The 16495-nt window shown below is 39.6% G+C and overlaps 1 protein-coding gene across 1 annotated transcript in view; it reads left to right on the plus strand.

Moving 5' to 3' along the window:
* SHISAL2B (shisa like 2B) overlaps positions 1 to 16495 on the plus strand; it is a 22647-nt gene continuing 6152 nt past the window's right edge. The window contains exons 1-2 of the mRNA XM_033179689.1: positions 1 to 388; positions 5116 to 5273. Coding sequence (XP_033035580.1) covers positions 198 to 388; positions 5116 to 5273 — 349 coding nt within the window. The 5' untranslated portion in view covers positions 1 to 197. The remainder of the gene's footprint in view (positions 389 to 5115; positions 5274 to 16495) is intronic.

A 16495-nucleotide genomic window follows, 5' to 3' on the forward strand; every position in this document is an offset into this window, starting at 1 on the left:
GGCGCCCAGACACCATGTGGACAAGGGGAGGAGAGAAAGCAGAGGTGGCGCGGGAAGGCTGAGCGCCTGGGCAGCCAGAGCCCAGATCCGAGGAGCCGAGTCCGGGCAGAGGGGTCCGCGGGCTCTGGAGGTGCTGGACCGGTGCGATCCGAGAGCAGACCGGGGCCCTAGCGAGCCTCTCCCGGCCCCTGCCCGCGATGAGCGAGGACAGCCGTCTGTGCTCAGGCTACTACAGCCTCAACCAGAGCTTCGTGGAGCCCTTCCAGTGCCCCCGGTTTGGCGAGGGGGCCGCGCTCCAGTACTGCTGCGGCTTCGCAGACCTCAAGTACTGCTGCAGCGAGCCGGGCAGCTACTTCCCCTACAAGCACAGCTACATGTGGAGCCTCAGGTGGGCTGAGAGCCCGCGCGTGCGGCGGCTGGCCGGGCCCGGGGCTAGGGAGGCGACCAGCGGAGCCACGCCAGGGCCAGGGGGGTCTCCCGCGTCCCCGCCATCGGCTCTGGGTTGGCTCGCTACGGAAGGAAGCGGAGCCTCTGAGGGCGGGTGAGGGTAGGGAGAGAAATCTCGCCCCGGCTCGGAACTCCCCCGGAAGCCAGGACCGGAGGCGAGGTGCGCGCTGGAGGAGCGCGGGCTTTGCACCCAGGGTGCAGTTGGGGCCCTCCCAGCTGGCCCCGCTGGGTTCCCCGCCCGCCTCCCGGGAGCCGACTGCTCTTCCCCTCGCCGGGGACCAGTCCCAGGCTGGCACCCTACTGGTGGAGCGGGAGGACAGGCAGATAACCCAAGGAGAAGGTTTAAAATCCTCTTTTAGGTTTATTTGGTGTATTTGAAGAGAAAGGAGGCTCCTTTGGGGGCTCTTTTTACTGCATTAACAAGGACCAGAGTATTTTAAGACTCTTTGAGGGTTGTGAAGGAATTGGTTGTATTCTTTAAAATACACATGTATTTTTTAAAGTGTGTGTGTGTGTGTGTGTGTGTGTGTGTGTGTGTGTGTGTTCCTGAGGGCCTGCGCAAGCAACTGGGCTTTACGACTTGCCCTTTTTGGAGGATCTGACCCCTACCCTGGAGAGAATTGAAGAGACACCAAGAAAGATACAGCTTTTGGTTGCTATGATTATACACACACTCTGTAGACCAGGACACCCCCTTTCTTGAAACCTGACCCATGTGGCTATTGCTGGAATGTGAAGAGACTTTCTAAGGTGCGGTCTTGTTTCTTTTTTCCTATAGTGGCAATTTTATTTTACTTATTCCAACTAGTATTGATGTAGACATTTTCATTATGAATTTCTTTTCCCCCTTCCACTCTGAAGGGCTGCAAACTTTAAACTTAAGTTTTCATTTTGCTTGGAGAATGAAAGGGGTTCGACAATCAAGGAAAGAGCTCCCACCCTAAATTGTTTTGTACATATTAATTAGTTTATAGGGTTGGAGGAGATGGATTCTGCTAGTAAGAGGTAAAGTATGATTATGTCTCCCAGTCACCTACATGACCCAGAATTTAACACATGTGCCAAGTCTATAGCAAATGACTAAATGTTACTTCTTAAAGCAATAAAATATTAACATATTTTTCTATATTGCAAGCATCAAAAAGTCTCAGCAGGAGTGCCTACCTTCCCGTAAGTTCAACTGACAAAGTTGTATTTTGCTGAAGAAGGGCAAAATGTCAGAAAATAATGATAGCTTATCCTTAGTAGATTACATGAGGAAGAAATCTGTATTGCACTGGTTTATTATCTGGCCTTTTGGAAACTAACAGAGTAATCTATCTCTGGGTCATCGGAGGCATTACTGATGGCAGAAACACCTCCAACAGAGACTGGCAATTCCTAAGTCAAACTCAATTGGAAAATGTGCCTGAGATTTTCAGATCCCTGAATAGTTCCAAAGTGACAAGCAATAGAGGACATAAAACCTTCCTAAGATTTATAAGGGCACAAAGGAGTGAACAGCTTGCTGGGGTCTTCATTCAGCACTGACAAAATGGACAGTGCAGGTCCATTCCCTGGGAAATAGAAAAATCACTTCAACTGATGTTGTTGGTTGGCAGTGTTAAACCTGGGATTCCTGTGAGTTCTTGAGCTCTGAGAACACAATAGGGAGGTAAATTTATTAGAGCTTCATTTCCCCTCTATTCTTTGCTCTCCACTCCTAATTTAAAATAGTCCAACTGTGAAGACTCACTAGCCCTTGTTTTGAGATTCTATCGTGGCTGGAGAAAGGCACAGCTGTGGCTATCACAAGGTAAGTGAACTTCCTAAGTAGGAGAATTGCTGCATTAATGTGACAGCAGCTTCAGACCCTCTCTCAAAGCTTGTAAAACAACTGCCATAGGGTGCTGAGGAAAGGATAATTCTTCCTTTCCTGTGTCTGGCCCCCTCCCATCTTTTCTCCTCCGATGACTCCCTATGTTCTTAGGATTTCCCTTGGTAATCTTCTCCAGGACTTGGGAAAATAAGGTCTATTGGACAGGGCCATGCATGAGTGGTTATTTAATAAGTATTTATTGAAATGAATATTTTAGGAGTCTCCTGGAACTCCATCTTTACCGAGAGTTTATACCTAGAGCTTTGCGTGCATAAAGCAACATTTCTTTTCTTTTTCTTTTTTTTTTTTTTGAGACGAGGTCTCGCTCTGTCACCCAGGCTGGAGTGCAGTTGCACAATCTCGGCTCACTGCAACTTCTGCCTTCTAGGTTCATGTCATTCTCCTGCAGCAGCCTCCCGAGTAGCTGGGACTACAGGTGCCTGCCATCATGCCTGGCTAATTTTTTGTATTTTTAGTAGAGATGGGGTTTCACTATGTTAGCCAGGATGATCTTGATCTCCTGACCTCGTGATCTGCCTGCCTCGACCTCCCAAAGTGCTGGGATTACAGGCATGAGCCACCGCTCCCGGCCATAAAGCAACTTTTTTATAAAGTGAACCATGACATTGAAAGTATTTGTCAGTATTATGAAGAACATTCTTTTTTAACCGAAAGCAGGGATGGCATGCTTTGTTTTTGTTTTTCTTTCAAATTTAATGATCTGGTTTTATAATTTGTACATTGAAAGCCCACACTGTGTATGTGGAAGTTAATTAAAATAACAATTTTGCTTTCAAATAGACTAAATTACATTTTTACCTTGAAGATTTTTTAATAATCAGGTTCTTGTTTGAAGAATCTTTCCAGATGTCTAGCCTCTTATCTGCTCTGTGCACCAGATAATATTAACTGAGTGGATTACATTCGCATGTGTCTGTGTATAGTGAAGTGATCCTAACCTTCCCTGACACTTAAAATGCACAAAAGTTAGGTTTGGTGCAAACAAGTATAAAAGAGGAGTCGCCAAATATAGGGCGTCTACCTTTTAGATGAGAGTGCATCCAGTGAGAGCAAACCCCAAGTTGAAATATGTAACTCTACAGTGACTCCAGCCATAAATTTCCCCAGCCTTCACTCGTCTATAAGGCTAGTGGAACTGGGCTGACAATAAACCAAGCACAAGAATCTCTGAAAGTCGACTTCATGTGTGTGGTTCAGGAGGCAATCTCTTCTTTGCAGGGGTGTTCTAGCTCCTAAAATGAAGGACAAGTGGAGTGAACTTAACTCTTCATTTTCAGTTCTATTATCCTTCCTCCCAAAGCAACAATGCTCCTGGCATCCCTGGTCAAATTCTCCCTCCCCTCCCTTTTGGTACAGGTTAAACCTGTCAGTGTCCTAATCCCAGGGAAAGAGCAGAAGCCTAAAGGCAAGCCAGGAAGATAATGAAGAAAAAGATCATTACTTTTCAATGATGTATGTTCCAAATACAGGTAGATCAATCAGCAGTCAATTATTATTTATTTCCATTTATTGAACATTTTCTATAAGCTAAACTCTCAAATGCGTTAAATAAGTGTGTACAACACTACCGTGAAAGTCAACAGAAGTATCTGTTCTTGAGTAAAATTGATTAAAATCTATTTATAGGTTAAAATCTATTGGTAGATTTTAATTAGAACAAAATGTGGTTCAAGAAGTACGTGTTATCATATTAGTCTTCCAAGATAATGCTTTTTTCCCCCCCCGAGCTCTTTTCCCATTTAGTAATATTCAGTTCACAGGCTTATGAAAACTATATTTCTCAAATGATTAGACTTAGAGGTAACTGTATCAGACGGAATCATTACAAATTTAGGGTGGAGCAAATACAATCAGATACACATTTTGTTTTTGGAGAAAAAGATAAGGGCTTCTTCCTTAATACTAGAAGCCATTGACATTATGCCCTTTTAGAAAGGAAAAAGTCAAACTGAACATAAACTTGGTATGAATTTCACAAACACCATTTTCCTTTAATTCAAATTGCTTTCTCCTTTTTTATAATAGTTTTGACTTTGTAAATCAACAAATGGCATTTCACATATGTCTTTAGTGCTTTTGCAGAAACAAATATTTTTCTGTTCATCATTTGTTGTTGAACCTGATCTTTCCTTGTAAAATATATGAATAATAGAGGTTTATTTGATGGAGATGTTTTAGAATTATCCCAAAAGAATCATGTGACCTTTAACCTATAATATGAACACATGATCTTCCCTATTCATAGTAATGTACAGGCCGGCCGGGAGTGGTGGCTCACACCTTTAATCCCAGCACTTTGGGAGGCCGAGGTGGGTGGATTGCCTGAGCTCAAGAGTTCGAGACCACCCTGGGCAACATGGTGAAACCCCATTTCTACTAAAATACAAAAAATTAACTGGGCATGATGGCATGCACCTATAGTCCCAGCTACTCGGAAGGCTGAGGCGTGAGAATCGCTTGAGCCCCGGAGGCAGAGGTTGCAGTGAATCCAGACTGTGCCACTGCACTCCACCTTGGGCTTCAGAGTAAGACACCATCTCAAAAAAAAAAAAAAAAAAAAGTAATGTATAAATTTAAAAGGGCCTCGAAAATCCTACAGAGAAAATATATAAGAATTTGGTGATGGAAAAAGGTGAACTGTAGATTTCAATCAGTTACTGTTTATGCTAAAATACAATTTGGTTATTAATGCCTGAGAGCAAGAACTAATGATATATTTATGCCTTCTCTTTAGTTGAACCAGTGTGAACCACTTTGTGTGACACATGTTTTTTTCCTGTTTTCCTCAGCATTGGTGCCTTGATTGGATTAGGAATTGCTGCCCTTGTTTTACTCGCCTTTGTCATCAGTGTCTGTGTCCTTTGCTATTTATTTCTGTCTACAAAGCCTCAAAGATTAGACACTGGCCTTAAGCTTCAACACTTAGCGGCTTCTTCCACTCAAGAAGGTAATCAGTATCTATTATTTGTTACCAATTACCTGAACTCTATCCAAAAGAATAACTTGTACCTGGGTGATCATACTGTTAATGAATGCTCTTTAAAACTTCAGTTTACTATGTGTCTTACTAAAAATTCACATTGAATCAGGCCTTAATGATGAAATACTTTAGGGAAATTGTGCTGAAGGAAAAATAGCAGCAGGATGTAATTATTCTCATGAAAATTAAACCATTGGTTCAGTAAATCTGCTTTAAATATATTTATGTTCCTTCCGGTTATTAAGGTTTATCCTCTTGAAATTTTAAAAATTTTGTTTTTGTATGGGGTCAAAGAAGTCAGATAAATAGAGGAAACAAGTATTTGGTAACTTATTCTCTGAACCAAATATTTTCATCACTCTAGATTGGCTAGTCAGTGGTCAGTTAAGAATTTATCTGTGTGTCTACGGTGTACACAGTTCAGAGGGGCATATAAAATAATTCAGAGGCATATAAAAGAAACAAAAAATAAGTAGAAGATGTATTGACTAGATTGCAAACTAGTTAAAATATTGGGATTTGTATGTGTATAGTGTGACTATAAAGTAGAAATAATGTTTATTTATGGTTTGTGGAATTAGGTCCTATTATCTCAATCATCAAGTGCTGTGCAAATGCTAGTTGTTACCATCATAAAACTCAATCACAAAGAATTTTTAACTGTTGTGAATATAAATTTCTATAGTCTATTAAAAAGTACTAATTATAAATTTTATTGTGAGATACACATATAAACACATCTAGAATATGCATTATAAATATATATGGAATTTATCAAGAATTTATATATAGAATATATAAACAGAATATAAATTTAGGGTTTATATATGTATTTAGAATGACACACAAGTGCTTACTTGCTTCCATGTAAAAATAAAATGAAAATCTTTATGTTAAAAAAATTGAGGAAAGTCCCCACCCATATGCTCTATTTTAGTTGCATCCTAACACTTCTCATATTATGGGGTACCTGTTCTGTGACCTTATCAAATACATCACACTGTGTGATTGCATTAGCTCTCATTTCCTTCTCTGCAGAGGAGACCTCTCAGAGGGTATCCTGTGTCACAGAACAAGGGAGCCAAGATTCCTTGAAAGTTCTCTTCCGGAAGTACTGTTTGGAGATTACATGGCTGAAATGACAGGTTGTTAGCTGAATTTATTACAAATGACTTAGGCCCAGTTTCTCCACTGGATGTCGAGTAGTGATTATCAAATAATCAGATTGTAAAATCAATTTTTGTCTCAATTGCTTAGGTAATTTAAAGTTGCAGTTCTTAAATTTGACTGCCTATAAATCACATAGAGAGCTTGTTAAAAAACACAAATTCCAGGTTCTGCATTTTAAAACAAGTAGCTCCTCTTGCTGCTTCTGTCCTTGTTCCCCTGCTCTCTGCTCTCCAGAGCAGCCAGAGCAGACCTGTTAAAGCACAAGTAGGTCATGTCACTCCTCTGCTGAAAACACTAATCGCTTCCTGTCTCTTTCAATGGAGAAAACAGTCTTCATCATGACCTATGGGGACTTTTGTGATCTGCTCTTATATTTCCTATCTTCACATGCCCAGCCTCATTGGCCCCTTTGCTGTTCCTTGAAATTTCTGATTCAGGGTCTTTGCACATGCTTCCACTATTGTCTAGGTTGCTTTTCCCTCAGATATCTGCATGACTTACTTTTTCACTTTCCATCTTTACTCAAAAGTTACCTTCCCAGGAGCTCTCCCCTGGTTACCCTATCTGCATTTTTAATTCCCTTTCAACATTTTTTTTTTTTTTGAGGCGGAGTCTCGCTTTGTCGCCCTGACTGTAGTGCAGTGGCCGGATCTCACCTCACTGCAAGCTCCACCTCCCGGGTTTACGCCATTCTCCTGCCTCAGCCTCCCAAGTAGCTGGGACTACAGGCGCCCGCCACCTCGCCCGGCTAGTTTTTGTATTTTTAGTAGAGACGGGGTTTCACCATGCTAGCCAGGATGGTCTCGATCTCCTGACCTCGTGATCCGCCCCTCTCGGCCTCCCAAAGTGCTGGGATTACAGGCTTGAGCCACCGCGCCCGGCCCCCTTTCAACATTTAATACCCTATTCCTGCTTTGCATTTATCTTAGACATTTACCGTTAACATATTATATCCTTTACTTACCTGTTGTCTATCTTTTGTCCACTCTGAGTAGAAACTAAGTCCCAGAAAAGTAGAAATTTTTGTCTTATTTGCTCATTACTGTATCTCCAGTGCCTAGAACACATAGCAAATATTCCATTAATGAATTGAATGGGGTAGCACTGCATGTGTGTCATACAAGGAACATATTTTGAGAAACATTGGCAAAATATTGTCACTGTCACAGTCCTAAAACATTCATTGACTGCCTTCTCTATACAATGCACTGTGCTAAATAAAAATTGGTTATTTTTCAGATTTAGCTTAGGTACTGCTCCAAAATTTTATTTCACATTGACTTCAGAACATAGCAACAGAATTAGTTGGTTTGTTGATTCAAATTTTGTATTCTTGTCTCTATTGAGTGAGGAGGTCCATTATAGTTAGATGAGGCTGCTTACTTGCAAAGAAATATCCTCATTCTACCCCTCTCACAAGTATATTTTGTCAAATTGGCAAATCAATTCAGTACACCTTTCCTGAATGCATGCTATTGGTAAGGCAGGATTTTAAGTGATCAGTGACTTCCTGCTGCTTTCAAATGAGGTGATTTTGGTCCCTTGCATTGATTTTAACCAAATCAGATATAGTGGAGAGCCTGAAATAAAATAGTTCAAATGGGTCGGGCGCGGTGGCTCAAGCCTGTAATCCCAGCACTTTGGGAGGCCAAGGCGGGCGGATCACGAGGTCAGGAGATCAAGACCATCCTGGCTAATACGGTGAAACCCCGTCTCTACTAAAAAAATACAAAAAACTAGCCGGGCGATGTGGCGGGCGCCTGTAGTCCCAGCTACTCCGGAGGCTGAGGCAGGAGAATGGCGTGAACCCGGGAGGCGGAGCTTGCAGTGAGCTGAGATCTGGCCACTGCACTCCAGCCTGGGCGGCAGAGCGAGACTCCGTCTCAAAAAAAAAATAGTTCAAATGTCACTAGAATGAGACGAGAAAATTGTTTGTATTTGAAAGCGAGCCTTTGATGTGATATTTACACATTGCTGTACCCTTCGTTAAATATGCATGTTCCATTCCAGTGATTCTACTACCTAGCAATGGATGCCAGTGTTCTAGCTATTGAGAAAGCAAGTCTGTGGTTTATTGCATTTAAGGAATGTCTTGAAGGTTAGGAACATAATAGAATATTTGCATAATAAATCAAGAAGTAAATATTATGTCAGAGGAAAGTTGGTTTCACCAGTTACCCATGTCCTTTCCAAATTCATGGGTCACATCAAAAAGTGGGCGAAGGATATGAACAGACACTTCTCAAAAGAAGACATTTATGCAGCCAACAGATACATGAAAAAATGCTCATCATCACTGGCCATCAGAGCAATGCAAATCAAAACCACAATGAGATACCATCTCACACTAGTTAGAATGGTGATCATTAAAAAGTCAGGAAACAACAGGTGCTGGTGAGGATGTGGAGAAATAGGAACACTTTTCCACTATTGGTGGGACTGTAAACTAGTTCAACCATTGTGGAAGACAGTGTGGCGATTCCTCAAGGATCTAGAACTAGAAATACCATTTGACCCAGCCATCTCATTACTGGGTATATACCCAAAGGATTATAAATCATGCTGCTATAAAGACACATGCACACGTATGTTTATTGTGGCACTATTCACAATAGCAAAGACTTGGAACTAACCCAAATGTCCATCAATGACAGACTGGATTAAGAAAATGTGGCACATATCCACCATGGAATACTATGCAGCCATAAAAAAGGATGAGTTCATGTCCTTTGTAGGGACATGGATGCAGCTGGAAACCATCATTCTCAGCAAACTATTGCAAGAATAGAAAACCAAATACCACATGTTCTCACTCATAGGTGGGAATTCAACAATGAGAACACTTGGGCACAGGGTGGGAAACCGGGGCCTGTTGTGTGGAGGGGGTGGGGGAAGGGATAGCAATAGGAGATATACCTAACGTAAATGACGAGTTAATGGGTTCAGCACACCAATGTGGCACATGTATACATATGTAACAAATCTGCACGTTGTGTACATGTACCCTAGAACTTAAAGTATAATAAAAAATTTGAAAAAAAATTCATGGGTCAGCCTCTCGATATTTTAGGTTAATTTTTACAGTTGAAACTGTTTCCATTATAGGAAATCTGAATGGCCTAAAGGGAAATGTGTTCTTGTGTACACACTAAATTGACTTAGGACACTGAATTTTTTTCCCTCTATAAGTGACAAGAGTCTAAAATATTCTAATATTAGACAATTTTGCCAAGATTTTGCATAGTATATCTTTATTCTGTTGACTTGCATTACAATTTAAGGCTCCAACGTTTGGAATGGATCTTGAAAAAAGCTAGTCTCTGGCAGTGATTGTAGACTGTAATTGGACTACCCCTAGGGCTCATTCTGTACAGAGGACCTATTGCTGAAGCAATTGATCGGTCTTTAAGTTGTGTTCCATAACCATTTTCTTCTTTTTAAACTTTGTGTTTTGGGTTATGCATGCTTCAAATGCCAATGTTTAAAAGAATACCATTGCTTGTAAATTGTTCTGTATAGGACGTCCAGCTCCTGAGAAAACAGATGGCTGTGTGAAAGGCATCCTTCTGAGTCTACACTCTGAGGGTGAGGGCTCATTCCACAGGTTGTGGAGGAATTAATGGCTAATTGAGGAGCAATTAAAGGGGTGTCTTAGAGCCCTGATTCTTAAACTTTTCCACTGGAGAATCCTTTAATGTATACAGTTGTCCCTCAGTATTCATTGAGATTGGTTTGAAGACCCCCTGCGGATACCAAAGTCTTCACATGTTCAAGTCTCTGATGTAAACTGACATAGCATTTGCATGTAACCTACGCATAGCTTTCCATTTTATGTATGTATTTATTTATTTATTTAGAGATGGAGTCTCACTCTGTTGCCCAGGCTGGAGTGCAGTGGCGCAATCTTGGCTCACTGCAACTTCTGCCTCCCTGTTTCAAGCCATTCTCCTGCCTCAGCCTCCCGAGTAGCTGAGACCACAGGCACTGGTCCCCATGCCTGGCTAAGTTTTTTGTATTTTCAGTGGAGGTAGGGTTTCACCATGTTGGTCAGGCTGGTCTCAAACTCCTGACCTCAAATGATCCACCCGTGTCAGCCTCCCAAAGTGCTAGGATTACAGGCGTGAGCCACTGTGACTGGCCCTTTTATATGCTGTAAATCAGTAGTCCTCAACTGTTTTTAACACCAGGGACTGGTTCCATGGAAGGCAATTTTTCCAGGTCGGGTATGAGAGGGATGGTTTTGGGATGAAACAGATCCACCTCAGATCATGAGACATTAGATTCTCATTAGTAACGCACAACCTAGATCCCTCGCATGTGCAGTTCACAATAGGGTTTGTGCTCCTTTGAGAATCTAATGCCAATGTTGATTTGACAGGAGGTGGAGGGGAAGCAGTAATGCTTGCTTGCCCTTTGTTCATCTCCTGCTGTGCGGCCTCGTTCCTAACAGGCCACAGACTAGCTTGGTCTGTGGCCCAGAGGTTGGTGACCCCTGCTTTAAATCATCTCTAGATTAATATGTAGTACGATGTAAATGCTATGTAAGTAGTTGTTATTCTGTGTTATTTAGGGAGTAATTACAAGAAAAAAAAAGTCTGTACATGTTCAGTACCGATGCTTTTTTTCCCCAAATATTTTTGATCCATGGTTGGTTGAATCTACAGATGCAGAACCAATGGATATGGAGGGCCAACGATGTAAGAGAAAGGAACCTGTGTCTCCAGAATTCTAAAGGCTAGAGTAGAAAGGCCTGCTTTAAGCCTAATGAACTTTAAATTATCTGAAGTTCCCATTTTATTTTTAAAATTATGAGAATTTTCAGTTTGACTGCATAATATGACTTGCTTTACTCCAACAGCATCTTATCCCTCTCATAGCTGAGTAAACTTGATGCTCCAGGAATGTAAAGCATATTTATCCTGGGGCTTTGAATATCTATTGATACTCTGGAGTTGCAGAAGGGACTGGGGGAAGGAGCAAAGAGAAGGGTCCTTAGACACAGAATTTTTGATAAAAATTAGAAGGGCAAATATTAGTAGAGCTGCTTGGCACAAATAAAATAATACAGTTGTATAGGTATAATAAACAACAAGCCTGTATTTGAAGTTCTCTTTTGTAAAGACAGATGATATAAATGAAAAGGGGTAAGTAAACTAGCAGTAAGGCACAGTTGTCTAGGAGAAAAGCATAAATTATATATGAAATACTGAGAAGGAAAGCAAATTTAAAGATAATGCAAACATTCATTCTGCCTGTGAGCAAAATAGGATTTGGGCTGGCTCAGCATGGTCTGCTATATTCGTCTTAGAAGATACCCTTGCTCCCTCGAAAGAAAATCTTCCTCTCAATTCATTATAGTTCATTATCAGTTCATTATAGGAAAATTAGGAAATGCAGATAAACAAATAAATAAATCTTATATATGACTAATTTTCAACTGTAGAAGTTTCTTTTTTGTGTGTTTTCTCCTTTTGGTTTTACACTTAGAAAGTTTTCCCCTTACCAAAAGATATAAAGATAAAATATTTAAGTATGAAAAATAAATGCATTAGAAGAAAATATAGGTAACTGTATTTTCCAGTATAGTTTATATTTTCTAGTGTAGTTAATTTCTGATTTCTAATATAGTTAATTTTTTTTTTTTTTTTGAGATGGAGTTTCGCTCTTGTCGCCCAGGCTGGAGTGCAATGGCATGATCTCGGCTCACCACAACCTCCACCTCCCGGGTTCAAGCAATTCTCTTGCCTCAGCCTCCTGAGTAGCTGGAATTAAAGGCATGAGCCACCATGCCAGGCTAATTTTGAATTTTAATAGAGACGGGGTTTCTCTGTGTTGGTCAGGCTGGTCTCGATCTCCCGACCTCAGGTGATCAGCCTGCCTTGGCCTCCCAAATTGCTGGGATTACAGGTGTGAGCCACAGCGCCCAGCCCTAATGTAGTTAATTTTTAAATACATTTTATAATATAGTTCAAAGTATTAGTAATTAGTTATAGTTACCTATGGTTATCTAATTATATAATTACCTAGCTATATAATTACCTGATATAATAGTTACCTATATTTATATATTTAGATACCTATAGATAACTATATTGTACTAGGTAATTATGTAGTTGTCTATATTTTCTTCTAATGCATTTTTCTTATACTTAAATCTTTAATACTCCTGGAGCTTTAATTTTGGTATAAAATATGAGGTAGAGATCTGCCTTTTTTATTTTCCAAATAATGAGTCAGTTGTCAATATTTATTGGCTAATCCATTTTTCTCTTGACAATTTAAAATGTCACTAGTCATAAGCTAAATTCTTATATATATTATGGTCTGTTTTGGACTTTGTGTTTTGTTAAATTGATCCATCTATTTATTTTAAGCTAGTAATATACTTTAAGAATTACTGTAGCTATATAGTTTATTTTAATATCTGATTAAACAAGACTCCATCTCCCCTCTCCTGTCATGCTTTTTTTTTTCGAAGTTTCTGGGCTACTCTAGTAACATTCAAGTTTCCAAATAAACTTTTGAATCACCCTGTCCAATTTTAAAAAGACAAATGGTATTTTGATGGATTTTGTACTATATGTATAAAGAAGTTGAGAACTACTTTTCTAAATAGCCTTAATGTCCTTTCGAAAACATTTGCTCAAAGCTCTTGTGAATTAGGCTGCCAAATTATTTACTAATGGTAATCAGTGTTTATTTCAGAAAGATTTTAAAGGAATTCATTGAGATCTTAGCAGAAGATAGGGTAATTGGAATTCAATGGCATAAAAGGCCACCTGTGTCCCTTTAAATAGAAAGACCTTTTTATTTAAAATAATGAGCCTAGAATTTTATACAACTGTTTCTGTTCCTACAATGTAGAAAATCAAATTGCTCAGTAGTTACCTATATTATTAGGTTGGTGCAAAAGTAATTGCGGTTTTTGCCATTATGATAGCATTTCGGAGTCCTCCTCAAGGCAGAGTCAGGCAATCCTCAGTTATGGTCAAACCAATAAGCAAAATAGAAGCCAGTCTCTCATTGAAAATCATTTATTTCAAGAACATATAATATCAGCTAACTTCTTTTGTAAGATATTGTTAATCATCAATGGTTGGAAGAATTTAACAATACAGAAAAGAAAGAAAAAGGTGAATTCTGGAAAAAATAGTGTAGGAAAAAAATTTCTGAATAGAACTGCCTCTACTCATTAATGAGTGACTAAAACAAAAGGGCAAGTCCAAGATTCTAACTTTCATGATAAATATTTTAACTGTGCTTATGTGAGATCTCTCTATATACTTGAGGGGAGGGCAGGGCATTGAAAAGGGAGAGGTCAATAAGTTTTGCTCACTTCACCATTTAGCTCACACCCAGTCCTGTACATCATCATATTAAATTTGAAGGGAAAACATCCTCTTAAAAATAAAAAAAAACACTTTTAGGGTAAAAACTTGAGATTGCTTGTTTCCGCAATAAGGAACTGCAGGATGAGTGGGATGTGTAGATTTTCTACTAAATAATAAAGTGACTCAGCTAGGTTAGTACATGGAAGCTGCTGAAGAACATCAGAATGGTAATCCAGAAGCTAGGAGGACACTGGCAGATGATAGTAGAAAGGCTTAATTACAGTTCTGCCTGATAGCCACGAGATAAATACCTGCAGAAGTCCCCAACATTCTTTTGATATTTTGAAATGGCAAGCAAGAGCAGAGTTCACAGAAGAATTCTAGGTCCCCGAAGAAAGGGTTTGAAAATAAATATAAAATTTAACTGTTATCAGAAAAATTATATTGGCCTACCTGTGATAAGGATAGGTAGAAAGATTTCGTTCGATGAATTGGATTTAAATTTTGGCAAAGGCCAAAGCTTTAATTTAATGCCAGTCTAGGAAGTATAGGATTAAAGAAAGGTTGAAATTTGCATACAATGACTAGAATAACAAAAACCAAAGAATGGAAATAAGTAGCAGGTAGCAGGAAGAGCAGCTGACAATTGAGTAGGAAAGAACTGTGATGTTGAATCTTGGCAATTCCCCCTCCACTAACGAGAAAAATAAATTAAAAAAGAAAAAATTTTTATGTGTAACAGATCACTTGGGAGTGCAATGATATTACAGATTTATTTAAATTGAATCCATGTTGTTACCTGTGACAGAAAAGAGGCAGCTGTTTTTAACCCTATTTTGTTGGTTAAGAAACTAGTTTCTTTATTAAAAGAAAACTAGGAAATGCTGAGGTTGCTGAGATATTTTCATCTTTCTCTTTTAAAATTATCCCAGAGTTGTAGTTAGCCGGACTGTATTATCACTATAGCTCCACTAACTGCAGTTATTTCCCAATATGTCCGATTACTCTAAGTTACCAGAGGGATATACCTTGAAAGCACTTTTGGATTTGTCTAACCTGCAGGAAGAGAGTGAACACTAGAGGTGTTATGGTGTTTATAACACATCTTTTCTTGTTCACATAGCAATTTGGTTTTGTTAGGGGAATTGTTTTGGCTTTAGAAGCCAATCAAAAAAATATTTTTGTACTTAACCAGAAGGATCCAATAGCCAAGTAAATAATGAGTTGAGGCTGGGGAATAAAGATCTTTACAAGTCATACATGAATAAAAATCTATACTACTGTAATGTATTTTGCAAGCCTTTAAATCTCAGAGGGGAGTAAACAAGTTAGATAAATTCCTTCAGTTGTTGCCAGAGAAATATATAATGGAAACAAAAGCATCAGAATGGGGATGACTTAGAGAGAACCCCAGAATGACTAAGGTAGGAAACAACTTCCTTAGTTTATTTCCCACTAAAAAAACAAAAATCCCAAATTGGTTATGACAAAACACCTTGAAAGTCTGATTAAACTATTATGAAATTAAGTATGTAAAAAGCTTTGGAAACACGACGGACTTTAACACTACACTTTTTAGATTTCCAGGAATTCAAAAAAAATTAAAATTTTAGATACTTAAATTGGTGCTTATATAAGATACAAATGTCACCCAGATAATACAAAACTAATTTATATCTTAAATCTTTGATCTTTTATCTTTACCCGCTATACTAAAGAGTAAAAATAATATTAAACAAGTGAAAAATAACCTACAAATACCTTAATTTGATTTTCAAATATTATATAATGTCAATGCAAAATATCTGAGCCAGGTCTCTGTCAGTCCAGAAGGTTTATTTTGCCAAGGTTAAGGACGCATCCCTGACACAGCCTCAGGAAATCCTGAGACATGTGCCCAAGGTGGGTGGGGGTACTGTCTGCTTGTATGTATTTTAAGGAGACATGAGACATCAGTTAATATGTGTAAGATGGGCTGGGTACAGTGGCTCACACCTGTAATCCCAGCACTTTGGGAGGCAGAGGCGGGCAGATCACTTGAGCCCAGGAGTTTGAGGCCAGCCTGGGCAACCCTGTCTCTACCAAAAAATAAAAAAAATTAGCTGAGCATGGTGGTGCGTGCCTGTAGTCCCAGCTACTCGGGAGGCTAAGGCAGGAGAATTTCTTGAACCCAGGAGGTAGAGGTTACAGTGAGCCAAGCTTATACCACTGCACTCCAGCTTGGTGACAGAGCAAGACTGTCTTAACACACACACAAACAAAATGTGTAAGATGTGCATTGGTTTGGTCTGGTAAGGTACGACAACTCCAGGTTAGAAGTAGGTAAGAGAAAAAAGGTTGCATTCTTTTGAGTCCTTGATCAGCCTTCCACTGAATACACAATTTAATCTGGCTCAGTGAATCTGCATTTTTACATAAATAGTAGGGCAGAGGAAGCAATCAGATATGCATTTGTCCCAGGTGAGCCTCAGAGGGATGACTTAGAATGGGAGGCAGGTTTGCCCTAAGCAGTTCCCAGGTTGATGTTTCTCTTTCGCTTAGTGATTTTGGGATCCCAGGATTTATTTTCCTTTCACATTCCCACCCTTTTCTTTTTAAAATCTTTTGGAGAAGGCATTTTAGAAGAAAAATGAGTCTGGTCTCAGGTTTGGCCTGATCTCTCATGGCTAGTATGGTTCATTCCTAGAT

The sequence above is a fragment of the Trachypithecus francoisi genome, unplaced genomic scaffold, assembly GCF_009764315.1.
Source record: "Trachypithecus francoisi isolate TF-2019V2 unplaced genomic scaffold, Tfra_2.0 Lachesis_group2, whole genome shotgun sequence".
Classification (NCBI taxonomy): Eukaryota; Metazoa; Chordata; class Mammalia; order Primates; family Cercopithecidae; genus Trachypithecus; species Trachypithecus francoisi.